At 47.3% G+C, this 27927-nt stretch overlaps 2 protein-coding genes and 2 long non-coding RNA genes across 7 annotated transcripts; 3 read left to right on the top strand and 1 right to left on the bottom strand.

Moving 5' to 3' along the window:
• Nucleotides 1-374: 374 nt before the first annotated feature.
• Nucleotides 375-12186, top strand: ptpdc1a (protein tyrosine phosphatase domain containing 1a). Of its 4 annotated transcripts, none has more exons than XM_040203542.2 (10): nt 375-2282; nt 4886-4981; nt 6802-6973; nt 7768-7848; nt 7953-8071; nt 8925-9062; nt 9299-10329; nt 10582-10767; nt 10970-11080; nt 11173-12186. In XM_040203542.2, the coding sequence occupies exons 1-10, from the start codon at nt 1841-1843 to the stop codon at nt 11284-11286; spliced, it is 2490 nt and encodes an 829-aa protein (XP_040059476.2). In that variant the 5' UTR covers nt 375-1840; the 3' UTR covers nt 11287-12186. The 4 variants fall into 4 exon arrangements, with proteins under 4 accessions (XP_040059476.2, XP_040059477.2, XP_040059481.2 ...); XM_040203543.2 differs by having other exon boundaries at nt 1968-2282; nt 4886-6652; XM_040203547.2 differs by having other exon boundaries at nt 2267-2781.
• On the bottom strand, nt 7164-19428 carry LOC120835049 (uncharacterized). The gene is made up of 3 exons (XR_005714532.2): nt 17653-19428; nt 12182-12295; nt 7164-8191 (listed from the first exon to the last, which is right to left on the bottom strand). It is a non-coding gene; the product is annotated as an uncharacterized LOC120835049 (long non-coding RNA).
• LOC120835050 (uncharacterized) lies at nt 13004-15312 on the top strand. Its single transcript, XR_005714533.2, has 2 exons — nt 13004-13085; nt 14616-15312. It is a non-coding gene; the product is annotated as an uncharacterized LOC120835050 (long non-coding RNA).
• On the top strand, nt 17384-26141 carry wnt7aa (wingless-type MMTV integration site family, member 7Aa). The gene is made up of 4 exons (XM_040203548.2): nt 17384-17953; nt 18173-18399; nt 20240-20511; nt 23380-26141. The coding sequence occupies exons 1-4, from the start codon at nt 17883-17885 to the stop codon at nt 23857-23859; spliced, it is 1050 nt and encodes a 349-aa protein (XP_040059482.1). The 5' UTR covers nt 17384-17882; the 3' UTR covers nt 23860-26141.
• The last annotated feature ends 1786 nt before the right edge of the window (nt 26142-27927 follow it).

The following is a 27927-nucleotide window of genomic DNA, read 5'->3' as shown; positions in this document are numbered from 1 at the left end:
ATTAAATACCAAATCCTGCAAAAGAATGTGAATCATGTCATGTTTTGTAACACAAAGTCAGGCTTCTGAGGAACAAAAAAGGAAGCGAAATCCGGATAAAACAATTTGTCCTTAATAATCAAACTGCTCCTGTGAATCATAACCAGTATTATTAATACCACATTGTGAATGAAGCTCTTATTCCATCTGCCAACTCAATCAAACACTCAAAAACTCATCTTGTCTTCAGGAACAAGTGGTGAACAACGTATTCCTCGAGATGTTCATATGCGCCGTAAGTGAGTCTTCATCTCCAGCTGGTTTGCCGTGAACACGTCTTCCTCTCCTGGTCACTGTTCAGATTGCAAGGAGAGTTTTCATACAGTGCAGTGTGATGCGCTCCCTGTTATCTGCTGTGTCTACAATTGCTGCACTATTGTGCAAATATTCAAATATATTTGAAAATTCCGGTTGTCAAACTAAATTTGCGTAATGTTTTTTTCTTCTTTTAAACACTTGTTTATTCATTTTTCCAGAAATGGTGGAACCCAAAGATCTCTCCCTGTATATCCAGAGACATGTCCTACAGCATTTCACCCACCCTATAAACGTGTATAATAACACAAATATTATATAGTTATTAGGACTATGTAGTAATGGAAATGGAGGAGTCTTAATGAACATCTGTCGGCTACTTCTCAAGGCACATTTGTGTCATATCTGAATAACATTCAGGGTTTCCTCATGATTATTCTTTGACTATTGGACAAAACCCCTTTATCCTTTGGGACGGGAGCTTCAGATTGGTTAAGCTCCCTTAACAAAATGTATATTTTCCTTAAATAACTTTTTCAAGAATCCTATATGCCAGGCAGCACAATCCGAGTTGAGAACTTCCCCCCCACCATCGACCATTTAGAAGATCTTCATATGTTTTTACAGGAAGGGTCTTGCATTTTTGATATATGGCCTTCAATCTGGGTCCATGTGGGACAATGCTCCCTAGTAACTTTCTAACATACAGGACTTAAACTCTGGGCCCAAATATTCTCTGTGAAAGTTAAATACAAGGCAAGAAAACCTCAACCGTCAATGCAGTGACTCAACCCTCATGCTGATTCCATGATTTGATTAGTTTTGTCCACGCACTAAACGTAAAGCTTGACCAAGACCTAAATCTATCTCTTCTGTGTGCTTGATTTGAAGCATACAATCTGAGAGGAATTCAATGGCACTTGGAAATTTCAACATCTCTATGTCTTCCTGTTTTTAAAAAGTGTTATTTACTAAATAAAACGATTTTTGGAAGATGTCACGATGGCTGGTAAACGCTCCGTGATGCTGTTCAAACATTGCAGAACTAAACTCATCAATGCAAGCAGCCACTAGGTTGCCCCAGAGGACCTCTGAAGAGAGACACGCCGAGCTGTGGCTTCCTTCTGCAGAGATTTTTCTTCTGTTCGCCAGTCACTGACCCGGCCGGCTTATTTAAATAGAGAAGAAATAATGCGCTTGCCTCAGCGTGGAATTCAATCGTCCCCACACAAACACAATGCATATCTACATATTTTTTAAATAATGAATACATTGGATTTCATCCTTCTATGGCATTATTTTGCCGTCAGGCAACCGGCAAACTTGTCTTTACACATCCCCTTTAATTAAAAAAATAAGCACAACGAATGTATGTAATATCCACAGATAATCAAATGAGGGCCTAAAGTGAGTGTGACCTTTTTGCTTGAGGTCAAGCGTTGTGTTCAGGGTAAAAGCTGCATGGGACACAGTGCCACTATTCAGTAAGATACAGGACACTTTTTAACTTGTTTTAATTGAAATAACCCCAAATACACAAAAATAGATGATTGGAGAAAAACAAAACGAAAAGAACAGAACCCAAAGCATAAAAAGAAACAGGCATTCACACAACTTATTACAGTGTTGCACCAACATGTTCTGTTTTAAATTCCCCATGTTAATGAAAAGCCATCGACACAAAGCCCTTCAGCGTTGGTCGACAGAACGCGGAACACGTGGTGGTTCTATCGACAGAACCCCGCTGACCGAGCTCAGTATGCGGTCCCGTGACGTCGTCACCGGGCCGGGCCGTTCCGTCCCGCGACAACAATGTCTGGCCGCTAAGTTAGCTCGTGAGCTAGCCGCGCTTAGCGGACCAAATGACGTGGCGGGAGAAAACCCCGGTTTGCTTCGTGCCCGCGACCGAGCCGCCTCGCGGGGGGAGACACGAGTCCGACGTGAGCCGCGTCGGACACCGCGAAGACGCGTCGGGCGGCCGGATAACGGTGAGTCGGGCCCGCGGCACGGCGGAGCTAATTAGCACCGGCTAGCGTTAGCATCGGCGCTCGCAGCATCAGCACCAGCCACCAATTGTTTCCCGACGGGGACGGGGAGCTAGCGTCGCGTTTAGCCGTTTAGCCCTTTAGCTCGTGTGCCGTGTACGCCGAATCGAGCGCGCCGAACGCCGGCGTCAGTCTGTCGGCAGGCTGCTGCGGCCTTCGACCCTTTGCCGCCGCTCGCTGTCAGGTTTTACGCCGTCAAAGTCGCCTCCGTGCTCTCAGGCGGCTTCAACATTATTGCTCTGGGTTAAAACACCAGCGTGTTGTCTCTCGCCATCATCTCGTTTCCACGGCTTTGGAACCCGCGCACGGACCTTTGTCGTCAGAAAAACACCATGGTTGATGTTATTCACCAAACCTAAACAGTGCATCATGTTTCGTGGCCGAGTGCTTAAACCCACAGTTTCCATGCAGTTAAACGTCTGCATGCTCAGTGTTCAGTGAGGTGAGATTGTATTGAACGTTGATAGAGAATAATGGTCGACATTGTAATTTAAGGTGTCTGCTGTTTACCATCCCTGATATTATGTGATTATTTGATTTTTGACTGTAATGATTTGATTGTAAGCATTACTCACCGAATACTTGGTACATTTCGCCGCCGCCAAGCGCTTCGCCTCATTCGCTCCAGACCGGCGGCGGCGGCTAATTGAGGAGATTCATTTGCAGTGGTACGGTGGCCTGGTGTCATATCGTTGTTAATAATCGATGAGCACGCGTCACACTTGTCACGTAGAGTGCTTCCCACTCACCAGCTTGTTATCGAGAGCTTCCTACGAACGAGGCCAAGCGGTGTCGGGCTGCAGCAGGACGGGCCCGTTGCGTCGGGCTTCTTTGCCCGCCCCCGCGGCGCTGGAAAACGCTTCAGCCGCTGTCGTGCTGGGTTTTGGTGCCGTATTGGTTTGTGACAAGACGTGTGGATTACAGTTTAAACCCCCCCCCCCCCCCCAAATCAGTTGTGGGTGGAAAAAGTGGGGCTCCAACTTCACACCATCAATATTCACAGAAGTGCTGCTCTTAACGTTAGTGGCACTTCTCTTTGAAGCGGTTCAAGATGTTTCTCACTATTAATTTAAACAACCTGCCATCTTTTTAACAGACAAGTGTTGATTGATCAATATAATACAAAGTCTATTTTCCAGATATGGGCTCTTAAAAATTCTGAACCACTATCCTCGCACTAATGTTCATTCATTATGTACAAACATACTTTGTTTCCCTGGTGACAGAGACGTGTGAGAATAGGACAGAGTGACTGGTGGCTTATTGCGTGTTCATGAATAGACCTGCATGAAGCACAGCTGCCACTGCTGTAATGTCACTAGTACCTCCGGTACAAGTCAAAGACTGTGACAAACTGGGTTCTTAGGCCACTTGGATCAAGAGTTGCTGCAGCTGATAGGCGGGGGGCTTACTGTGATTGACAGGTCTCCGCTGCTTTCAGAGTGTCTCTGTTTCACGCTGCGTTCCAAATAGGGTGACATCCGCTCACCGGCTGCAGAGAAGGAGCAATCCAGGGTGGTGACGAAGGAATCGCCTCGATGACTGTGTGTACTTCGTACAGTCTGTGGTCATGTGACCATTTATCGCTTTTCATCGCACGGTACCAAGCGCTCTGGCTTCGCAGGTTTGTGCCCCCCCCACCAGGCCCCACCCCCTTGTCATTAGGTGTTCTTGACTTGATGAAGGATTTTTGGAACTTGTCAAACATTATTTGTGTGAATTAGTAAATTAGAATTCACAGTTTAATAATATTTTCTCTCACCATTGACTACCGTTGACATTTTTGTGACTTTTCCCCTCTAAAATACAGTTAAAATAAATGTAAACAACCTCTCGGGACCTAAAGTTCTGTACTACTTGGCCTGGTTCTGTTTTCGTGGTGCCATCTTCGTTACAACTGGTGAAGTCATGTCAGACAGACACAGAAACCTGCTCAAATCCTCCACGTCTGGTCTCCGCCTTCCTCTCTGATTAAGCCTCGTTAATTCACCTTATCGAGGAGGAAAGAAAAAGCTAAAGGTTTCCCTCAGAGCTGTGGCTGGAACGAGAGACGCCCATTAACACACCCGCGTGACGCCAGCCTGATATCCGGCTGCAAAAATCAAAAGTGCAAGTCAAGAGGGGCGGCAGCGAGAGGCGCACAATGGCAGGCGGTGTTTTCGCCTGAATAATTGAGACGGGGATTATGCCTCAATCTCTCTCGTGCACTTTAAAGCGTTGGCAGGTGGACGGCGGCGCTCTGTAACTCGGCACCTCCCAGGCCCCCCCCCCCAAGAGGTGCAACCACCGCGCTGACACAGGAGCTGCTGACACGGTGGCTCACTTTGCAAACAAACACCCACCCCCCCCTCTCCTCCCCCCTTCCTCCCCCACACCCCCCCTCTCCTGGGACGACTTTGCTGGGCAACGGCACTCCTCCCATCTCGTTTGTGTGTGCACCTCGTTAGCGTTATCGGCACATCCAGACCGTCTTTCGTTTCGCCACTTTTATTTATTTATTTTTCATCACCGCCCTTTGACGCGCAATGTTTATCCGCCCGTTTCAGCCCCTGCCATGGCAGCCGGTGTCAGCCTACTGAGCAGCCCGCCGTGCTCCGCGGGTGGAGCTCGCAGTGCGGAGATCGACAGCGAGATGGAGACAGGTAGGAACCCAACGTCTTTTTTTTTTTGATTCACATGCGCTGCGAATGCGGCATGTGGACTGTGGGCCGTCTTTCTGTCATTCAGTGACGATAACGTGCCTCTTTCATGTCGTGTTGGTGAAAACGTTGAATCTGGGGGCAGAGGGGTGTTTGCAGGCCGCCTCTGAAACAAGCAGGGGTCATGTCTTGGGAAGAATTCTCTCCTCCTGCAGCTGATGTTTACAAGTTAATGAAAGAAGACACTAGGATCTTTTTAGTGTTGATGGTGGTTAAATAAGACGTCCGTCATCATGGATGTGACAGATCGCGCCCCAGGAGATAATTCTTCTCAATTATTTATTTTTGAAAGGCTGAAGTTGTTTCTGAGATTATCGTTCTGTTAGCGCCCCCACCAGGTCAAAATAAGACAGTTTGAGCAAATTTCCTAATTTGACCAATCCTTCAGTCACCACGAGGAACCGCCTCTGAACACGCCTCAGTTTAATACTAATGCCTGTGTGACCTCCATCAGTGAGAAGGTCCAGCTTCTCTGCCATCTTCAACCCGCAGGAGGGAGGAGGAGAGCTCAGCTCCCGGCATCTCTCTGGGAGGCAGATCCATCTCCATGCGTGCTATCGGTCAACATGCTTTTCGGACACGCTGAAATGTCGTCGCTTCCTGAGAGCCTCCTGGCTGGTTGGAGAAGCGTAACCGTGGCAACCCATGCTGGTGTCACCCAATCAAACGGTGGTCCATAAGAATCCTAAAATCTAAACTAATTTAGTGAATTTTCATAGTCAAACTTGATTTAAAGCGTTGTTGGTGTTACGGAGCCGCCAGCCGCTATCAACGTCATCAACGTTATCATTTAGCATTTTGGGAAAACGAGGCTCAAGTCGGACAACCTGTGAGATCTATCTGTAGGCTACTTGTAGCTTCCACACTTTTATGTCTTTTTATTAATATCCATATGTTTGTGTGCAACAGGATGGTAGCCTCCCACATCTAAATACTTAATTCCAACCACAAAACAACCCGGCTGCACAGAGCCACCGTCGCCAAGCACGCACATATAGTTAGAATAGAAGTGCTTCCCTGAACAATGTAGTCTCTCCAGCTGGTTTCAGTTGTAAATATGTGGACATTCTCGCCTCTCTAATTAATCAAGTTAAATTAATATTAATATTAATAAATCAAGTTTTATCAGAGAAAGTGTTGTGTTCTTAGCCATTGCGCCGTGGTTGTGTCCTTCAGTGGTGCAGGCCCCTCAGATCCGTGTGCGTCTGTGTGTGTGTGTGTGTCAATCGTCCACCTCCCGCCGACGACTTTGGATGCGGTCGTCATGGTGACACATCCAATGCTGCTGCTGAAAGTGATCGCCCCCCCCCCCCTCTCTCTCTCTGATGTCGTGCAATGACTCACGGCTGGCACGGAGCCCGGTCGCTGTCGTGAGTAAAGCGGGCGCAGTCGGCAGAGACATGCAGCGCCACCGAGGACGGCGGTCCGTAGCCACGGCGATGGCGAGTGGCGCGAGTGGCGCGAGGAGGCGCGACCGCAGGCACTCCGCCCCGGACGTCCTGCTGAAGGCCCTGCGGCGCAGACGCAGCTCTGCCCTGGAGACGCTCTCCGCCTCCTTACACAGAGCGATGGCGGCTGTCAGCGTGAAGCAGCTCGAACGCGGCGCCAGGAGATGTAACCGGCACACGGACGACATTGCCCTCGCATTTAGGGCTTTAGGGGTTTAGCGCTTTGACTTCCGCTGCACAGGCGTGGTGTATTAAGAAACTGAGTATTGTTTAATTGTTCTTATGTGTCTTTTCTCTTCCCCCACCAACTACCAGCCAGTGGCCGGGTCCCTACGGCAAAGTACACCAAGATGGGGGAGACCCTGAGGCACGTCATCCCCGGTCACATGCAGTGCTCCATGGCGTGCGGGGGGAAAGCCTGCAAGTATGAGAACCCGTCTCGATGGAGCGATGAGGAGCAGGCCGTCAAAGGGCTGTACTCGTCCTGGTACGTTGGCCGTCCTCCCGTCCGGGTCACTGGAGTCGACGTCAATAGCGACACGAAAAGCCGATATGTTTGTTCTGATTATTCTACTGTGGCTTGTTTTCCTTTTTTTCAAGTGGAAACATTGAACGCGTGACACACACTTCTGTACGAGTGTGTTTGCAGGGGTGACGCTGAAAGCAAACACATTTACAGCGATTCATGCACCGGCTCATTTAGAGGGGACGGTTTATTTGGCTCCATGACAACGAGCGGACAGAAAAAATCCAAAATGCATAATCAGGTGCACACTTTCCTAATTTGATCTGTAGATTTCCTCTAAATGTAATCGTGCCTTATTAGCTTATTGAAACATTAAATTTAAAGAAAAAAAGTGTAATAATGTAAGGAATCAACTGGGTAATTTATTCATCATATCCACCCGTGTTGTGTTAAAACATGTCAGTTTACATTTGTCCTTCCTCTCCATGTTCGGAAGACTTTGACTCATTTCATTCCCATCCTGATTTACATTTTGTTCCTGAAAACATATTTTTGAAATGGTTGATACAAAGACATGTCTCTGTGCAAACCCTCAACATGTCAAATAAATTAAACAAGAGTTTGGACTTCATCCAATGTTTCTGATATTCATGCTAGTTAGTAAATAGTTAATAGATCACGTCTAATTTGCCTATTTAAAGACATCATTTCAGAACTATAATGCACAATACAGTTGGGTTGCTATCTGTCTTTTCCCCTGATCATTTTTTTGATTAACACAACTCCCCCTAACTTGTCATATTCTCCACTTCCAGGATTACTGACAACTTGCTAGCTATGGCGAGGCCTTCCACTGAAATCATAGAGAAATTTCATGTAATTGAACAATTTCAAAGGTACAGTCGTCTCCTTCTTTCTCAGCTTTCTTCTACTAACGTTTGGACTGTGAAGACGTGTCTTCATTGCTCTGTAATGTGTGTTGTGCTGCCGCGGCGCTCAGGTGCGGGTTGAAGACGGTCATTAACCTGCAGCGGCCCGGAGAACACGCCAGCTGTGGCAACCCGCTGGAGCACGAGAGCGGCTTCGCCTATCGGCCCGAGACCTTCATGGAGGCTGGAAGTGAGTCTTCGCATGAACCCGATTCACGAGCTCCCAGCTCCACATCGCGCTTCGGGGTCTTCTCAGGATCTCACACCGTTCTGAAGTCTGGATATCTTTGTCTGTGCAGATTACTCGTCACTGAACGGGACAAAAACTGAAGCGTTTCAGATTCAGTGTGAACTAATACTAATAAAATGGTGTAAGAGATGCATGAGTGAAGGACGTCAACAACACTTGGGGAAATAGGCAAAAAATAGCCAAATAGCCAGTTTGGCTAAATAACAATAGCCAAACTGGCCAAGATCATGGTAGAGATCTGTCAATCACACTGTAGGCCCGCCCTAAATCATACCCAGCTCTATTGTCTATTTGACTCTAATCAGACCATTGTTTACTAAATGGACCTCATGCTGTATTGGAGAAGACTTGCAACTGGAGATTGAGACATAGACCGATGTGTACAATGTTTACTGAGGGAATAAATCCAGAGAGATATTTTCTCATTAACTTCCATGCAACCCAGAGGAGTCGCCCCCTGGTGGCTAGTTGTGAGAATGCAACCATGTTACTCCCATAATGGCTTCGGTTCTGGACACACTTACTCTGCGGGAGGAGTAAAGCTCACGTGTGTGTCCTGGAGAGACATCAGTGTTTCCCCTTCCACCATGAGGCAACATAGCCCCCCTTTCTTTACGTCCGGGCACACAGTAACATGCCCCCCCCCCCCCCCCCCCCGTCGATTCGTCTGCACGTACACCTTTCATGTGTCGGACACGCGTGTCTTTCTGATGAACTTCCATTGCTTCAACACTGTGGTGCAAATAATGTGGATGCTTGACCAGCTCTGAATTCTTTTGGCTTTGCGGCTCAGTTTATTACTACAACTTTGGGTGGAAGGATTACGGTGTGGCCTCTCTGACTACGATCCTCGACATGGTGAAGGTCATGTCGTTTGCCGTCCAGGAGGGTAAAATGGCTGTCCACTGCCACGCCGGGCTCGGAAGAACAGGTTGGTTACACCGCTCACTTTGGCACATGGCTCAAAGAGCGGGTACATTTATTTGAGTTTATCTACCCAAGTCAGTTAATGCTAGTATTCACATAACTCATACCTTTTTGACGAGTTTACCTTGGTAACCTATGTCACTGCTCTGTTTGAGAACCCTGGAGATGGACCCGCCCTCTAAATGCTCATCCATGCTTGTCAAATGTCAGTGAAGTATTTTATCTTCTGCCGTCATGCAGGCGTGTTGTTGGCTTGTTACCTGGTTTTCACGTCGCGGATGAGCGCCGACCAAGCCATCCTGTTTGTGCGAGCCAAGAGGCCCAACTCCATCCAGACCAGAGGCCAGCTGCTGTGCGTCCGGGAGTTTGCCCAGTTCCTGGTTCCCCTCCGGAGCGTCTTCTCCTGCGCCGAACCCGGGGCCGGCGCCGTCACCCTCTCCCAGTACCTCGCCCGCCAGCGCCACCTGCTGCACGGCTACGAGGCGCGCCAGATGAAGAACGTGCCGAAGGTGGTCCACGTGGTGTGCGCGCTCCTCGCGGCCATCGCGGCCGACAGACAGGTGGTGATGGGGGAGGAGCGGCCGCAGATCCCCGACCTGACGGCCGAGGTGGAGAAGACCGTGTCGCGGCAAGCCCTGCAGCAGCTCGGCAAGGAGATGAGGGTGAAGGGGATCCCCGTGCCTCCCTGTCTGTTCCCCCCATTCGGCCCCCCCGCTAGGCAGCCCGGTGCCACTCGCGGTCGGCCCCTCGCCAGTGACAATGAGCTGGACCTTCTGTGCCGGGATGCAGGAAGCCCCCTGATGTCCACCCTGTCCAACAACAGGAGCCTCAGCGATTCCGTCCTCCACAAACTTGGGTCACTGCACAATGACCATTTTGGAAATCTGACGAGCAGCCAACCGACCAACGGGGTGATGAAACACTCCTGGTCTCACAGCAGCCTCACGGCGGGCCGGTTCTACCAGCTCGCCCCTCGGGACATCGGCACTCGGGGGGGCGACACGGACGCAGAGCAAGACGCGGGGTCCCTGCCATTAAGAGAGCCGCCCCGCCAGGGGCATCAGAGTCTGCCCTTCGCCCTGTCCGAGCAGGGAAGAGCTCCCCCTGGCCAGGAGCAGCCGGGTACGGAGGCGCCAGCGGGCCGAGGAGAACTTCCCTCCATCACCTCCCAGTCTGAGCTGTCCCGGGAGGGAAGGCGCCTGCTGGTGGCCAAAGCTCTGGCCATGGAACACACAGACAAGGAATTCACCTCCAAGGTGTCAATGTGGCAGGTAGCAAATATTCCTAAATGTTCGTGCCTGTTTAAAGCTCCTTATTTCTTCATAGCTGATGTTTAGCCATGATGCATATGATGATACCAGCCTTGTCGTTCTACTGGAGGAAATCAGAATTTAGCTCCTAGTTTTTCTAAATCATTGTCGTATTTCAGCGCGGTTTGATTACAACAATCTTAACGAAAAGAGCCATTTGGTTGCTTTGTGAATCTTCGTGGTCATTCCTGCCCTTTTTTTTGGGATGTGCAGGCGGAGCTGAACTCCAGGGAGGGAGCGTGGGAGAGGCTACGCGTGGAGAGAGATCCTCTCGTCCTCTCTGGTCTCATGTGGTCCTGGCTGGAGCAGCTCAAGGATCCAATCATCAGCAGCGAGGACGCCAAAGCCCTCAGCGAGAAGAGCGTCAACCCACAGAACGCCCTTGATTCTCTGGAAAAGGTAGCGGGCTCGAATGTCCTCCACAGCACCGATGTCCCGGAGCGCCGCGAGGCCGTCGTTAGCGCAGCGTTATCACAGCCAATGAGAATCCTGGTTCCGTCTCATTGTGAACGCATTGAGGGCACGACAGAGCCACAGCATGTGTGAGAGGTGTAATGTTACCCTAATGTTCTGATGGTACGATCCGTCCTTCCCGCCGCAGGGCCACAGGCTCACTCTGCTCTGCATCCTCGACTGTGCTGCTCACCTGCTGCCAATGCCCGAAGCGGTGGAGGCTCGTTTTCTCCACCACGCGATAAAAGTGTTTACCAAGGTGAGCGTTGACATGACGCTGCGTGTCGGCTTATGCAGGGCAGGAATTCTCATTTCTTTTTTCTTTTCTTTTTTTTTTTCTCCTCCCTCCAGATGGACCCTGCCTCAGAAAAGAGCGAGTCCTTGTACGCGGTACTCAAACAGACCCTGACCCCCCTCCTTCATGAGCTGCGGGACAAAGCTATGGAAGAGAACGAAGACTCCTGAGCCTCAGGGACGGTCCGACGGGAGGAGAGGGGACTTACACACAGCGTCCCGCCTTCCCTTTCGGGCATTATTGTAATTGAAGCCAGTTCCTCTCGTCAGATACCGCTGAGATCTGCCAATCTTTAGTCTTTGAAGGTTTAGCGTTTTCTAGTGTCTAAGCACTGCCATCCTCTGTTAATGTGCCAGCGTGTTCCGTGTCTTTGTTTCCAGTGTAATCTTTGCGTGGACTACATGTCACTTTTATCATCTAACTCTCGAGTCGTTGACTGAGAAACTTTCTCTATTTAAACGAGACTCTGAATGTCAAAGAGGATTCCTTATTTAAACCAAAGTGATGTTCTCACACTGTGCAGATGCTACGACGTGTCTTATTTACCCACATTTAAAGATGCAATCGTCGGTTCGATAGCGGCGAGTCCCGCCGCTAAGTGTTTTCTTCACGCCAAATGCAAACCGGGGCTGCTGTTGTGGCGATGCAAACCTGAGCGGCACCACAGTGCATATTCCTGTCGATGTCCTCAAGGCGCCGCGCACCAAAAAAAACTGTTATGTTGTTCATGCATCGGTCAGACTTTGATCTGCATTCAGCACAGTGCTGCCTGCCTCATCTCCACTGGCCTCCTGCCTGTGTCACGCTGCTGTGTGTAACCTCGCCTTGCCTGTGTGTGCGTGTGCGTGTGTGTGTCTGTGTGTGTGTAACAAGTCGGTGGACGCCTCAGATTTCTCGGATGTGGATGCAATGTATTGTAGATCTGCTGACAAGTTCTCAATGCGGAACACTGATGCTAATAATAATACTATACTAATGGAAACGACACGAGATGTTGTATTGTGGGGAATTTGTCCGACAAGCACTATTTTTTCAGACTACTTCTTACAGAATTAAACAACTTACTGGAAGCCATGTAGAGCGTGTGTTTTCATTGGACCCATTTGAGGCTGACCAGCTTTATTTTCAGCAGCCAGCTCAGGGAAAGTGTGCCTCCTGGTGTCTTCTCAGTACTCTCACCTGGAACACAGGGAAAAACATTCAATACATCGTTTTTGAATGAAAAACAGCTGTATATGTGGAAATCAACATGAGATGGAGCTTAGAATTTAGTGTTTGTTTATATTATGTATATATAATGGTCATCATTGCTACAGTGGGTTCCTGTTTCTGGGTTATAATCAATCAGCCCAGTACATACGAGGCTCCCACATGTTCTTGTAAGCCGGGAAAACAATCTCCAGTCATGGAAAATGACCATATCCTCTGTTGTATTGGAAAATGATTTCAACCTTCTCTGATTCTCCTTTTAGCCCTTTTAAATCTTATTTTTAACACTACGCAGAGTTTGGGGAAATCCAACATTCTTTTATAAATACTGTCAAAAGTTGCTGAATATAATTTAATATCTTAATATTATTACCCAATATCTTAATATTATGTACAGTGAATATAATAAGATAAATGTCGAGGGAGGGTGCGATGAGATTAACCAGATTTCGTTTTGTCAAAGGAAATGTATTTCATATTAAATTAATTATTTATTTACATATTGAATTATGTAAATGAAGTATATTGCTCTGCACACGGATGTACACAGTATAGACTTTGTTATTTGTGGCGCAATGGTTCATTCGGTCATTAGGGGTCTGCTGCAGTGTACACTCCTAAACAGCAGGGGCGGATGACGCGGCTCTAAGCTCGTGGCAGGCTGCGCTATCCACCCACGAAGAAGAAGATGAAGAAGCAGCAGAAGAAGAAGAAGAAGCAGTTAGAGGGTGTGGAGCAGCGGTCCCGACATGGCAGCCAGGTGGGTAAACTGTGGCAGCTAGACATTTTTAATAAATATAGCTCAGTGACGGGCCCATGGTCTTTAAAAACGTTATAACACTATTTGGAGCTGTGTCCTTGCGGAAGAGCCAGCTGCTGCGCTGCTATCCAACGCGTTACCGGACAGCCATGCCGAAACGTGCTGCTAGCTAGCAGTTAGCTAGTCAGGGCTAGTTAGCACGTTGTAAGGAGTGGTTAACTGACGTAGCTGGCATTACGCGGAGCAACGTATCGAACACTCTAGATGTAACGTTTCTTTTCATTACCAGATTTATTGGACATCCCTAACGGTTAAAACCATCCAGAGAAGATGTTGCCCTTCTTAACTGCCCAGTCACGCTGGCTAGTAATTTGAGCTAATGTTAGCAGGCTGGCTTCCTTTGCCTGTTAAAGGAGTGTCGGTCCAGTCTCCGGCAGGGACGTTAAAGGTCACGGTACAGAAAAGCGCCCGATGAAAAATTGTTAATGGTTATTGTTACAAAAAATGTCATTTAAAAGTACTCGTGTCAAAAACATTTCATTCACAAGCGCCTCCTGCCTCATTTGGCTTTAGTTAATTCTTGCTCCGGCTGGCCTCTGCAGTCTTTTTTTGCTCAGTCTCACATCAGTATATTATTAACGTTTCACGTTTATCCAGCTGGATAGTGATCACATTAGAAGTACGATTTGCTGCTGCGTTGTTTATTGGTTCAGTTCAAGTCGAGACATTCAGCTCATAGCAGGATTTTAGTTGTGGAGATTAAGAAGATTTTTCTCATACATTCAATGGTAGATTTAAAAAAACAAAACAAAAAAAACAATGGTTTTGACATTGCTGGTCCTCAAGTAACCTGTAGGTTTTTCACCTGCATAGTTGGATTACATTTGATGACACATCTCCTTTTATCAGTGAAGTAACAGTAATAGGATTTTAACATTTCCAGACAGAAAATGTGCTTCCCATGTTGCAGTCGCGCCGCAGTTTATTTCCCCTGAAGCTTAATACAATTTCTCATTGATCTATTGCTTGTTGCCGTTGGTAGAAACTTGGAATACACTCACAGAAGAGCCTGTTTTCTTAAGCTCCAATAAAATATACAACCAAAACAAAGCAAGTTTAAAAAGCTGTGTAAGTAGTCCTTACTTTGATTTTTATTGGCTATTATTAATCAGGTGATTATGCCAGTCATCTCCCGCCGCACATCTGTAATTATGAATGCACTCATTTGGTAATCTTTATCAGAATGCCGGAGAAAACGTAGCACAATATTTGATCCGCTGCCAGCTGCTGTCCGTGGTCCTGAACGCTAAAGGAACATTCAGATGGGCGTCATCGTGTTGGTTTGGGCTCAGATTACAGTTACAGTTGCCCCTCAAAAACTGAATGGTATTTTAACTCAATTAGTTGACTGAAAGTATGTTTTCCATCGGTACAGTTAAAATGCATGTTTCGTTCACTGCTTCCTCAGCTGTACTATAATTGATGTGGAGCCTAACTTCTTGTCATCCATGTTACCTTCTATCCAATCAGATCTCAGCTGTTGGCCCGGTTCACAGGACCTGAAGTCTTTGACCCGGGAGTCTGTTTGTTATGTTTGCACTGTGGGATGAGGTAGTAGGTTGTATAGTTTTACGGTCATACCCGCACTGGGAGATAACTATTAAACCTACTGTCTTTCCCAAAGTGCTAATTACACCTCTCAGTGGAAGCTCCCCGTCATCTGAAGGCCGGTTCTTCAGCCTTTGCTGCACAGGAATACGATGTTTTATGGCGTTTGCTCACACAGTATGAGGTAGTAGATTGTATAGTTTTGGGGTAGTGATTTTGCCCTGTTTGGAAGATAACTATACAATCTATTGCCTTCCCTGAGGAGTAGCATCTCTTCAAAGAGCCGTGGAAACACCAGACATGTGGTGAACATATAAGTCCTGTGTTGCCCAATGAACACGTCAAGCTTGAACCTATTTTTAGTAGTTTTACACTTAACTTTACTTTACTTTACTTTACTTACACCCCTATAGTGTTTAAAAGGTGTAGTGTTTTTTTTTCTTTTTCAAATACTGTTTCAAAAGATCATCTGAACTGTAAATAATAAAAGTTTTCATTCAGCCTTACTGAAGCGTCTCAACTACCATCCCTATTTTTAAGGTTCATGCTTTGTGTGTGTCATCGTCATTCATATCTATAGAAGCAATGTTTTAAAATAAATTGTATGAAAGCACTGGAATGTTTATCTTGCCTCTTATTTATGCACAAGAAGATTGATCCATTTAGTTTTGAATTGTAGACTGAATATATTCAATATTCATGTACATATCGGTCTTTATGCAGCTGCACTCCAAATGGTGTGCGTGTGTGCGCGTGCGCGCAGTGGAAACTGGCTGAATTGATTGGAAAAAGGACACAAGGATTGCGTGTTCTCACTAGTTGGACGTGGCAGGAAGAGGAAGCTACCAGTTACCAAATGCTGAGGAAACAAGTGGTGAAGAACCATCAAGTGAGTGCAAAGAAGATGGGAAAGAAAGAAGATTGCAGCAGGTCATAGCAGGGATCTACTAAGTACTGAAGCGCTTGTAATGAAGGGGTTGGATCATTTTCAGACTGCTGTACTCATTAAAATTATTATTTCGTGAATCAAGTCAAGAAAATCTGACCCCAGTAATTGTTTTCAGAAATGTATTTTTTCTCACTATAGCGTAACACGGTGTTGTCTTGTAACGCTGATGTCTAATACTGATGGAGGCGTCAGAATGCGCTCCATCTCTCTGACAACAGACTCCGCCTCCAAAGCGGTCTGGGTAATTGTTTTCAGGCCTACAGCCAATTACGTCGCCATGGTAACTAAATCTGACACCAAGTAAATGTAGGAATATAAACTCCCAATATGTCTGGAATAAAGTTGACTTGGAGGCCGTGCCAGGAGTCCTCACCTGCTCTGTCTGATCACACCTGTACTGGCAATGATGAAGGTACATTTAGTCTCAACGATATTCGAAACGGAGTAACTTCATTCATCTGATGTTACGCACATCCACTTCTTCCATTATTGAATCTTTTGTGTGCTGTACCAACGCCCCCCCAAGACAACTTCCTGCCCACTGGAGCCCCGGGAGCGTTCCAGTGAGCCGCGTTGTGTCGATAGATGGTGCTGCAGTCCTTCGACTCAGAGGGTGTGAAGCTTTGAGCAAACCATGGTGTCCAATGAGGAGAGAACCTGACGTGTGCTGCACCGCTTATTGCTGCTGCAGTTCTATTGTTGCTGCTCTCTTTTTAAAAGGTTATTTGAGGTATTTCAGTTGGTTATGTACACTGGCCTCTTTTTACTCGGGAATGGGACATTATTTAATAGTTAATAATTTTTTTAATTATTTATCTTATGATCATACAAGGAACTCAAAGTATTAGTAGAATGTACAGAAACTATTAACAGTGAAATTATACAACTTGCATTAAATGTTCAGTTAAATGATTCTCCTTATATTATAATATTATTCATATTAGCCCATTGCAATGTAAGAAGCATTTTGGAGAGGTAGCTCATTCAGCTGAAGCTAATTTCAACTATATTTAACTTTAATCATGAATCTAATCAAAATAATTAAGCATGATTAGGCTGCTGAAGCCATCTTCGTGTAAAAAGAGCTCGATGCCTTTAGAAAGACAGTGGACATTTGAAGTAGCTGTTATAATTATTCAGAACAGATGAGCTTTATTAAAAAATGGACAGCATATGAGGAGTGGCTGCTGAAGCCATAATGACACTGACGGTGTTATGAACAGTTCTGAGGCCTCGACCTCTGTGATTTAGCTGTCGCCATCTCGACGTTCTGCAGCCAGTAAATGGAAGTGACCATATTTGGACTGTGGGGCGTGGCCTGCTAGCAGAATGTCAATCATAAAGCAACTAAAGATCAATACCATGAACTCATGTTTACAATGGTTACTGAGGGAATCAATCAAAAGCGAAGTATTTTCTCATATATAATCTATAGGACCGGAGGAGTCGCCCCCTGGTGGCCATTGGAGAGAATGCACATGCGCATTGGCCTCATTGTTCAGAACCCGTAGTTTTTCATCTTTTAAGTGTGTTTTAACGTGTGCGATGCGCGTGAAACCCCGATGAGGAGTGAAAAGCGCGCGACCCGACTCTAACCCCCCCCCCCCGAAGGTCACTTGAGTGCATCACAAACGCACGCGGCCACGGACCAGACGCCCCATCACATCGGCCCGACGCGAGAAGCGGGGTCCCTGAACGTGCCAGGACAACGTGCGTGCGATGGGAGGGGCGTTCGTCGTTTTGGGGGGGGGGGCGGTGTTGTCTCTCAGACGCGGAGGATGCGGCGTCCCGCAGAGAGCGTGTGACCTACGACCAGTGCGACATCGGAGCGGCTCCCTGAACCCTGAGCCGGACCCGGGTGCTCCGCGCGCAGCCACCGGTGAGCTGAGCGTGTACCTGCAAGCTGCTCAGAGGCAAATCCTCCGCAGAACACGCCCTGATAGCAGAAAAGGTACACACACACACACACGCTCACACACAGCCTGCTCAGTGAGGAGTCGAGCTGCGCACCTGGAAAACAGCAGCTCCAATGCGCCACCGCGGGCTCGCACCGCCGGACACCCACCAGATGAGACCAGGACGGGTTGATCAGCACGGAGTTTGGTTTGTCCCGAGGAGCTCTATCGTCCCCGCGCACAGCGGCTCGGAGCACCTGGACACCCGGCGCGGCTCTGCGGAGGAGTAGAAGCCGGTTCGCTGCACCGAGCAATCCACCGGCTGGCTGCGGCCGAGCGGGCACCATGAGCAGGAAGACGCGCCGCTGGATCTTCCACTTGTTCCTGTGCCTTGGAGTGTTGTATCTGAAAATCGGGTGAGTTATGGAAACGAATGCAGTGGCAAAAACAAAATAAATAATATTTCTGAGTAAAATAAGAATACAAAAAGTCCCCCCCCCCCCCCCCCCCCCCTTGAGAGTGTCGGGTCCTTTCTGGCTGCGCTCTTGCGTTTCATCCACGGATTACTCCACCGAATTAAAACACCTGCAGACGCTCCAAAGACGCGCTGTAACCTCTGACCTCCTCCGCCACAGGGGCCTGTCCTCGGTGGTCGCACTGGGCGCGAGCATCATCTGTAACAAAATCCCCGGCTTGGCCCCCCGTCAGCGGACTATCTGCCAGAGCCGACCCGACGCCATCATAGTGATCGGAGAGGGGGTTCAGATGGGGATCAACGAGTGCCAGTTCCAGTTCAGGCACGGCCGCTGGAACTGCTCGGCCCTGGCGGAGAGGACCGTGTTCGGGAAAGAGCTCAAAGTGGGTAAGTTGCACTTTTCATTTCACTTCAGCGACACAAACTGCCCTCATGAATATTTACTATGAGGGAGCCTATTGGATTGTTTTGTCTTTTTCTCATATTTCCTTTTGAGATGGTTTAAAGTAAATTGTGCTTATATGATGGAAGTTGCGCAAAAGGCTGAGAGCTCAGTTTATCTTTTGAGGTCCATGATGTTGGAACACGTCAGCAGGTCTTCGTCGTTCAAGTAACCGCATTCTATTTTCAACCAATAAAGTACCAACAATTTGTTAAACGACTGCGTCAAACCACAGCAGCAGCTCCACCGACACGTTTTTCTTTAAGTTATCTTTACTGTTTGGGAAGTCATGAAATAAGTTTAGAGAATTGCTATAATTTGTAAGAAAAAAACAGGGCATTCCTCCCTCTTTGACCTCTGACACGTTGAAGCTCAGACTCATCTGCTCCCGGTGAGAGAAAAGAGGAAAAAAAAAAAAAAATCTGCAGATTTTTCATCCTGTGTGTGGAACAAGGCTCGAGGCGATGTTCTCTCCGAGGAGAAGGACTGCGGAAATAATTTGGAAGAATCCCGTTTTGACGCGCTGGTGTTGAACCGTCGCTTCTATTATTTCATAATGCCTGAAAGTGGTGTGGAGGACTCGGCACAGACCATCTAATGTGTTACGTGTTTCATGTCTGAATGGCTGGACGCTGCCGCTCAGCACGCACGGGCATCCTCAATGACCTCCCATTGTGATGGTGGACATGTCTTGTTACCATGACGACGTATTCCAGCCACCCATGCTCCCCTGAAGTTGGTTGCAAGCAGAGCAACGTGCTGTGTGTCTGCCCTCAGCTTAGCTTCTGTCATGTATGTTCGTAAATCCCACCCTCAAAAAAAAGCTTCAAATACTCTTTCCTTCAGGTTTACGCTCCTTATTAATTTTTTCATGCATTCCGTCAGATTTGTAAAAAACTGAAACCGATTTCTGATAAAGTTCCAAGTTGGGTCCGTCTGAGTCCATTGTTTGGTTTCAGCAGGCTGGAACACTGATAACTGACGAGAGCACATTCGTCTGGGATAGCGGATGGCAGCAATGCAGCAATGTACAGTATTTTGGCAGGAGGATCAAGTATTTCCTTCCCCACCCACCAAGTAAGCTCCTTGAAGTAGCTCACGGTGATCTGCTCCTCCGCTGGCTGCAAAGGGGGTTGTTGTGCCGACGCATCGGACGGTAAACATGGCGTCACTTACCGAGCGTGCCTTCTGCGTCCGATGTTTATGTTTGGATGCTATTTATATGGCCTCCAACAGGTTGCAAAAAACCCGCAGTTGAGCTGAAACACTCAGATTTATGGAGTGGGAATTCATCCATTCAGGGAGGATCCGCGTGCCTCTCGGATGCACCTCGCAGGGTGGATCCCATTTATGATGGTGGTGCGGAAGGAGGCCATGAACGATGCCCAGACGTTGAGAATGTCTTCTTCCCCGCTGAATAATAATAAAAAACACATCTTTACCAAGCAAACGTTCTTGGCTCATTGACTTTTTAATTGGTGGATTTATTCAATTATGGCAACTAGTTAGTAGAATTTGATCATAACTCGTCACAGAGCCACGGCCTTTCATTCCATTCCCGACAGCTCCGTTGTATTTTCTGCACGGTTCAGAGCTTCGTCCTGTGTCTGCTTTAACTGAGCTTGATTGAGCAATTGCGCTTGGCTCGTGTGTTTCACAATTTGGTCTGAGGCTGCTATGCCAGGTATGCAAGGAGTCCTGACAGTGCCTGAAATAGTGAATCCTGTTGTCTGCATTGGTAATTAAATCATGCATTTTTTAAAATTTTTCCTCTCCCAATGGCAGGCAGCAAAGAGGCCGCGTTCACCTACGCCATCATTGCAGCCGGGGTCGCCCACGCCGTCACCGCGGCCTGCACGCAGGGCAGCCTGAGCGGCTGCGGCTGCGACGCGGACAAGCAGGGCTTCTACAACCAGGAGGAGGGCTGGAAGTGGGGCGGCTGCTCCGCCGACGTCCACTACGGCCTCGGCTTCTCCAAGGTGTTCGTGGACGCGCGGGAGATCAAGCAGAACGCCAGGACGCTCATGAATTTACACAACAACGAAGTGGGCCGCAAGGTACGTGCTATTCTGGAGTCTCATCACCGTCATTTACAGCAGATGCAAATGTAAATGTAAGACCTTCGGATGTGCCGGATTGGGGCTCGGTTACAGCAGATAGAGTTTGGTGGCACCTAGCTGAGCTCTTGTTGGACAGAACAAGCAATGCAAAGACAATATCTTGGGCTCTGGGAGATTGTCACTCAAAAACTAGAACCTAGAAGTCGGGCGAACAACAGCGCTGCAACGAATCGATATAAAAAAAGCGAGCCTCTCATCTGTCAGGAGGAGGGAACCGTCGGCCTTCATTACGTTCTCGGCCGTTACCTTACTCCCTTTAATCACTTGCACTGATTGGAGGCAGCCGGCGTTGCGTTTTGAGCGATGTGCCCTTTAGTGAGCAAGGATCGCTAATTAGCATTAGCATTGGTTTTCATTTCAATATAAAAGGCAGTTCTGCGAGTTGAGAAAGTCACACATCTTCGTAGCTCTTTCGACCCGTTGTACAAAAACGCAGAAGGCATCCTGACTTTCCCGTGAAATGTCGGCTCAAATGACACTTTGTTGACGTGCAAAACTGTCTTTTAAATCGACAAACGTCATTTGTACAAATGTTTGGCGCAGATCAAATCGGATTAAATAATATATCTCGCCGTTGACAATATTGTTTAACAAAAGTGGGTCCCGTGTGTGGTACCTCATCTCACTGCGTGGATAAGAGTGTGTGAGGCGACCCCGGCTTGTTTTTACAGTAGATGCTGAAGAACTACATTACGTGTCATTTTGCAGACGCTTTCATCCAAACCAACTTACATTTTTAACCCGTGTTTTTATTTTACGTTTTGCTCATGGAGAATTCGTGGTTAGACGTCTTGTTTTGCTTCGACATGAAGCAGCCCGGATTCAAACCGCCAACCTCTCGGTTCCCGGCGCTCCCATCAGCCCTTCAGTAGCTACAATCAGTGTACATGCACGTTATGCTGCTATGGATGTTTAGCTTGTTTTCTGTGTGAGTTCGGCACCGTTCACTGATACAGCGGGTTAATCTCTCTATTTACTAGATTTACTAGACGTTTACCTCCCTAATTATTGTAGTTATTATTATTATTATTATTATTATATTATTATTATTGTAGGCTTTCGTGTGTAATTGGAGACGTGAGTGTGTGTCAGTTTCACTGCGTAATGTCTTGAGAAGAGTAAACAGTGTGAAGGGGGGCGGGGGGTCACGACCACGACCACGACCACGACCACGACCACGACCACGACCACGCTAAGCTGGACACATCCGCGGCTTTTTACGATTACACCGCCAGACTGCAGAGAGTCTGAAGCAGAATGACGCCGGTTCCCACTCAGTTAGAAGCGGGCGAGTGGATGCCGTTCTGTCCGTGGCACGCGCCGCCGGACCCGCCACGACGCCTCCACGCCACAACACGCCACGACGCCTCCACGCCACAACACGCCACGACGCCTCCACGCCACAACACGCCACGACGCCTCCACGCCACAACACGCCACGACGCCTCCACGCCACAACACGACGCCTCCACGCCACAACACGCCACGACGCCTCCACGCCACAACACGCCACAACGCCTCCACGCCACAACACGCCACAACACCTCCACGCCACAACACGCCACAACACCTCCACAACGCCTCCACGCCACAACACGCCACAACGCCTCCACGCCTCCACGCCACAACGCCTCCACGCCACAACACGCCACAACACGCCACAACGCCTCCACGCCACAACACGCCACAACACCTCCACGCCACAACACGCCACAACACCTCCACAACACCTCCACAACGCCTCCACGCCACAACACGCCACAACACGCCACAACACCTCCACAACGCCTCCACGCCACAACACGCCACAACACCTCCACGACACAACGCCTTCACGCTACAACACGCTACAACACGCCACAACACGCCACAACGCCTCCACGCCACACCGCCTCCACGCCACACCGCCTACACGCCACACCGCCTACACGCCGCAACGCCTCCACGCCACAACACGCCACAACGCCTCCACGCCACAACGCCTCCACACTCCCTCTGTCGCTCGCTGTTTTCTGTCACCTTGAACTTTTTGATGAAATCAGCTTCTGCATTTCTTAGTACTTTAGATTTCTAGTCTTAGAAAAGAAATATTTAATTTACGGTAGTTTACGGTACTTAAACAAGACAACAATTATTTACAAAGTGTACATCTACTAATTAACTATAATACGTATAATAAATGTAAAATGGGATTAAAGGGAACATTGCGTAATGAACACATTAATTAATCAGTAATAATAATTAAAAAGGGTTTTTGTATAAGTGAAGCTTTTACTTGTTTCAGACTATTTCTACACTGTTATTAGTACTTCTCTACAACCACCATGAAACCTTAGATATGTTAATCATCTATAACGAAAAGGAAATGCGTAAACTCTGAGTATGTCTCCTCCCTGAGTGTGTTTTCAGGCTCACCCTGTCTCGTAAAACGAATGGCACATACATAGCTGCTGGCACAATGGTGACATACTGTAGCAGCTCTGAGATCTCTGGAATGCTTACATTCATCTGGAATGCTGGAAAACGTTTGTCTCAACCTGTTGAACTATTCATGCAATATGTCGGACTGCGTATCCCTGCACACTCGTATGTTTCTTACTCGCTCAATATGGAAAGATACCAACAAAAGAGCTGTAGGACAGACGAAGTAGTTCCTTTGGTGGTGCAAAACCAACGCCAATCTCAACAAATTCAATGAGTGCATGTGAGTAGATTGGGCAGTTGGGCGGTTGCAACCCGGCGCCCTTTTCAGTTTGAAGCTTTGAGACCGTTGCTCCACACCACCTCTCCGCTCTGCGTTTGCAGGTCCTGGAGAAAGGCATGCGCCTCGAGTGCAAATGCCACGGCGTGTCGGGGTCCTGCACCACCAAGACGTGCTGGACGACGCTCCCCAAGTTCCGCCAGCTGGGATACGTCCTGAAGGACCGGTACAACCAGGCCGTGCACGTGGAGCCGGTGCGGGCCAGCCGCAACAAGCGGCCCGCCTTCCTGAAGATCAAGAAACCCCACTCCTACCGCAAGCCCACGGACACAGAGCTGGTCTACATCGAGAGGTCGCCCAACTACTGCGAGGCCGACCTGCTGACGGGCAGCGTGGGCACGCAGGGTCGCCTGTGCAACAAGACGGCGCTGCAGCCCAACAGCTGCGACCTGATGTGCTGCGGCCGAGGCTACGACACGCACCAGTACTCGCGCGTCTGGCAGTGCAACTGCAAGTTCCTGTGGTGCTGCTACGTGAAATGCAACACGTGCAGCGAGAGGACAGAGGTGTACACCTGTAAATAGAGGTATTTATTGGGCGAGTATTTGGGCCGAGGTGGGCGAGACACTCGCGCGGAGGGAACGCCCATTCCGTCAACAGTCACGACACCCCGGTTCCCCCGACGTGTCCATCGTACCGATGCCAATGGACATCTGCCTCGACGCTGGACTCTTTTTCGCTTTTCATTTGTGTGCCATTTGCTACCCGGGGCTTGACTTCTCTCCGCTGGTCTGTTGGCATGACTCTCCTCTGGCTGGTCTTTTATTTTTTTAGACTAATAATTTATTAAATGAGAAAACTACTGATCATTTTTGAAAACTCACTGATGGCTATATTCCGGTAAGGCAATAAGTTGTGTAGATGCCTTCAACGCAAACATTAAAAAATGATTCGATTTAAATTTAACAAGGAAACTTACACACTGGAGCTCGACTGAATGTCACAATTTCGAGCCTGCAGCTCACGTGCTTTAAGCCTAGCGGAGGAACACTAAACTACCAATCGTGGGCTTGCTATGATAGTATTGTTTTTCCACTTCTCGGTCCCCGGCCCCCCACCGTTTGCTGCTAGTTGTCTGGAATGTTGCATGAGTTTTTGACTGAGCAACAATATTGACTCTTTAAGCCAAGATGAAAGCCACAAGGAGCAAAGCTTCCAGACATTAATTCCCCCTTAATGATGGTTGATAGAATATATTTTGTAAGAGATTATTTTTATATATATTTTTTTCTTTATTTATTTTCTATCTTTATGTAAGATATTTCCCTTAGCATTTCCAACTGTTGAGTTGCTGAGTTTTCTACTGATGCACTGTTTTGAAAATGTGCCTTGTTCCCGTGCAGTGGAACATAACGATGTTGAATGAAATGTGCAGCATTGTGATTCGTAACCCGTTTCAGGGAACCTTTATCGCACCACAAAGGGCTAACGTTACCACCGTGCTAGCTGCCGGTCCGCTAACGTTAGCTCATGAGGCTAAGCTTTTTATATCTGAGAAAGCAACAATTTCTTTTTGTGGTTTAGTTAAACTGAAATCGGCTGCAGCTTTTGCCATTCGAATTTGAACTTTTGTAAATTTACAAATTAAAAAAACGTATCAGCAGCAATACGCCATTGTAACTGTGGGTCTTCACGTTATTAATGATATCCACACTCATCGTCTTTTGAGCTGTAATATCTGCTGTCTAAACTGCGTCTTGGTCATATCCCGTAACGAATAGTAAGACGTGTAAGTAGGAAATGTCTTTAATGGTGTTTTTTTTTAAAAGCTGCTAACCAAGAAAAATGTAATTTTAGAAAAATCTTTCTATCCATCTAGCCTCCAATGCCTTGGTCATTAACATGAGACACACGCGAGGGAGCTTTTTGCATCTGTACGGGACGCACCGAGATTTCAACCAACCCCTCGAGCAACACAAGAGTGTAAAGAGGGAGGAATTCGGTTGGACGGCAGGGGAAGCCGGACTGGTCAAACACTGGACGTTCACACAGGAGACAGCAGTTTGTGTCCAAAGTTTCTTCTTTTTTTTAAAGTAAGATACGCAACTACTCTTGCCAAGCAAGTGTACTTATTTTAAGTATTAAACATACTCATTTTAACCCAAACCATGAGCCTTTATGTTTTTATATATAAACTCCACCAAGTAGTTTTTCTGCCTATATCCAAAATAATAGGTAGACCGAGGTTGGAAGTTAATGTAACAAAAAAAACTTTTTTTATTATCTCACCAACAGGAACTAGGGCTCGGAATCATTTCATATATTAGAGTAGAGAGATGGGGATGGAAAGTGTAATGATATGCAAAACATGTTCATTAGTGGACGTTAACGTTGGGAGCTTGAGGCTGTGAAAAAACTGATTTTATCTGTCAATACAAATAACAAAGTGGACCAAGCATTAAATCAAAACTTCTAATACCTGCGAGCCTCAACTTATTAAGTACGACATTGGGATACCCGGCCCTAATACTGCAGCATTCAACCACTAATCGGGGACTAGTTGGGATTGTAGAGTATATAGCGGGCTGATGACAGAAATGGTTTTAAGTGCAGAAAAATGGGTTGTTTTATTTTTAAATTCCCAGTTCTCTTGTTAAGTGGTTAAAAAAAACCTTTCCGGTGAAGTAACATTCTACACTAACTCGGTCCTCATTAAAGCTTCTTCTTGCATGCAACTGAACTCACAATGCGAAAGCACACTACTGCTGAAGTCCTCATACGTCAGAGGCCACTGTCGACCTATTCAACGCAAAGCCACGTTGTCTTTTATTCGTCTTTTTGTCAATAAAACTTGTCTCAGAATTAAGGAAGGTCATTTTTTTTATTCAACATATTTTATAAGTGTTATCAGAAATCGAAGTCTTTGCAATTGAGGGTTGCGTTTGCAGAGGCTGTCCCACCAATGTGTGTGTGCGTGCGTGTGTGTGTGTGCGTGTGTGTGTGTGTGTGGGAGTGGAAGTGCGGAGCTGCCGGCTGATGGATTACTCTGACATCTGCTTCATTCACTCCTCAATGACGTTGCTACAACAACCACACTGTGCCCCCCAAAAATGCTCTTGGTCTCATCAAGAGGCCAGACTGCGCGTTAACAAAGTGGTAACCATGCAAAACCCCAGATAAAATTTGGACGCTATTTATTTTGTGGAAATGGCAAACGGGAAAGCTGGGAGGGAGGGGGGGGTGGGGGACTTTACAATTGCAAGGGGGGTGATGTCAAGAAGGATTTCAGTCCGAGCAATAGAAAAGGTCTTCGCTCCCGGGAATAATCGGCACAAAACATTCCTCGGCTAAACTTTGCCTCAATAGAGTGACGCTTTGAAAAGGCAGCTGGCCAAACAGCCTGGCTAAGAGTAACGCCGAGGCTCCGTCACGGAGAACCCAACAACGTTGTCGTTGGGTGAAACGGGAAATTCATTACTGAAACAATTGGTGGCGTGTGACGTGTTGCCTGGTCAGGCTTAGAATAAAGTTGTAGTTTTAGTCAAAATAAGCAAGCTGTTTGTTGTTAACATGTCAAAAATAAGTAACAAAACCGTACATTTTGATTTCCTACGAACGGTGTGAAGAGAACTAATTGACCGATGGAGGCGGGCGACAGCTTGTCTTTAATATGTCACAGTGTGGGGCCCGTTGTACTTGGTCAAGGTGACATCTTCGTGTTGCTTTTTTAATCTAAACAGCCCAAACCCTAAACACGTTCCATCAGAATCCAAATCAGCACAATACGCTTCCTGGGGAAAGTGTAAACGGACTGCAGCGGAGCCCTGCAGATACAAGCGCAGCACTGACTTGTCCTCCCAAGGACTCAAACCGCACGCCACAAAGGGCATCACTGGAGTACCAATTAACTGCTTTGTGGTGTTTTTCCTGTAAACACCAGTACGTCACTGCTCGTGTTCCAGGTGTTTAACATTCAAGCGGTCTGCCGGTGCCAGCCTTGCACCTGTGAACACCTGCATTGCGGTTCTACTCTTAAACAAATGACTGTCAGTAACTACCGCTGTGTCTGCTCCCGCTTGTGTAAATTGTAATCCAGAGTAGATATCTTATTTGTGCAGCGCTTTATTCTTGAATATAAATATTTGATGTTTTGAGATCCGGACCTTTCGGGCGCTAAAAAAAACCTGATGGTGCTGGTTCTCAGCGGTGGATGGAAGCCGCCACACTGGGTTTGGGGCGGGAGAGGTTCTTTGTCAGAACGTTGATTATTTAAGACGGGGGATGCTTAATAACTATCATTATGGCAGTACCTTGAGAGCGAGGGCCAATTAGGGTCCAAAATGAAATCTCTGCCAACAATGACGTGGTAGGTGAGGAATGAGACATAAACAAGGTCGACATGCTTTGGAAAAAATGTTCAAAAGGTGTTGTGAAGATTTTTTAAGAGATGCATAAATCAAAGATTTTATATCGCAGGCTTTAAAGGCTGAACCTACAATACATTATAATTTGGCTAAAAAGGGATTGATTGCTGAATTATGTGATGTTTGTTGGTTAAAAGAAGCCAAGGTTGGGGCATGCCAGATAATAAAATATCTATACCCCTGAGCTAAAGTTCTGCTGTCTGGTTGTAAAATCTTTTCAGCATTACA

The sequence above is a fragment of the Gasterosteus aculeatus genome, chromosome 17 (assembly GCF_964276395.1).
Source record: "Gasterosteus aculeatus chromosome 17, fGasAcu3.hap1.1, whole genome shotgun sequence".
Taxonomy (NCBI): Eukaryota; Metazoa; Chordata; class Actinopteri; order Perciformes; family Gasterosteidae; genus Gasterosteus; species Gasterosteus aculeatus.
Note: the sequence above shows the minus strand (reverse complement) of the source record. Positions and strands in the feature narration are given on the sequence as shown.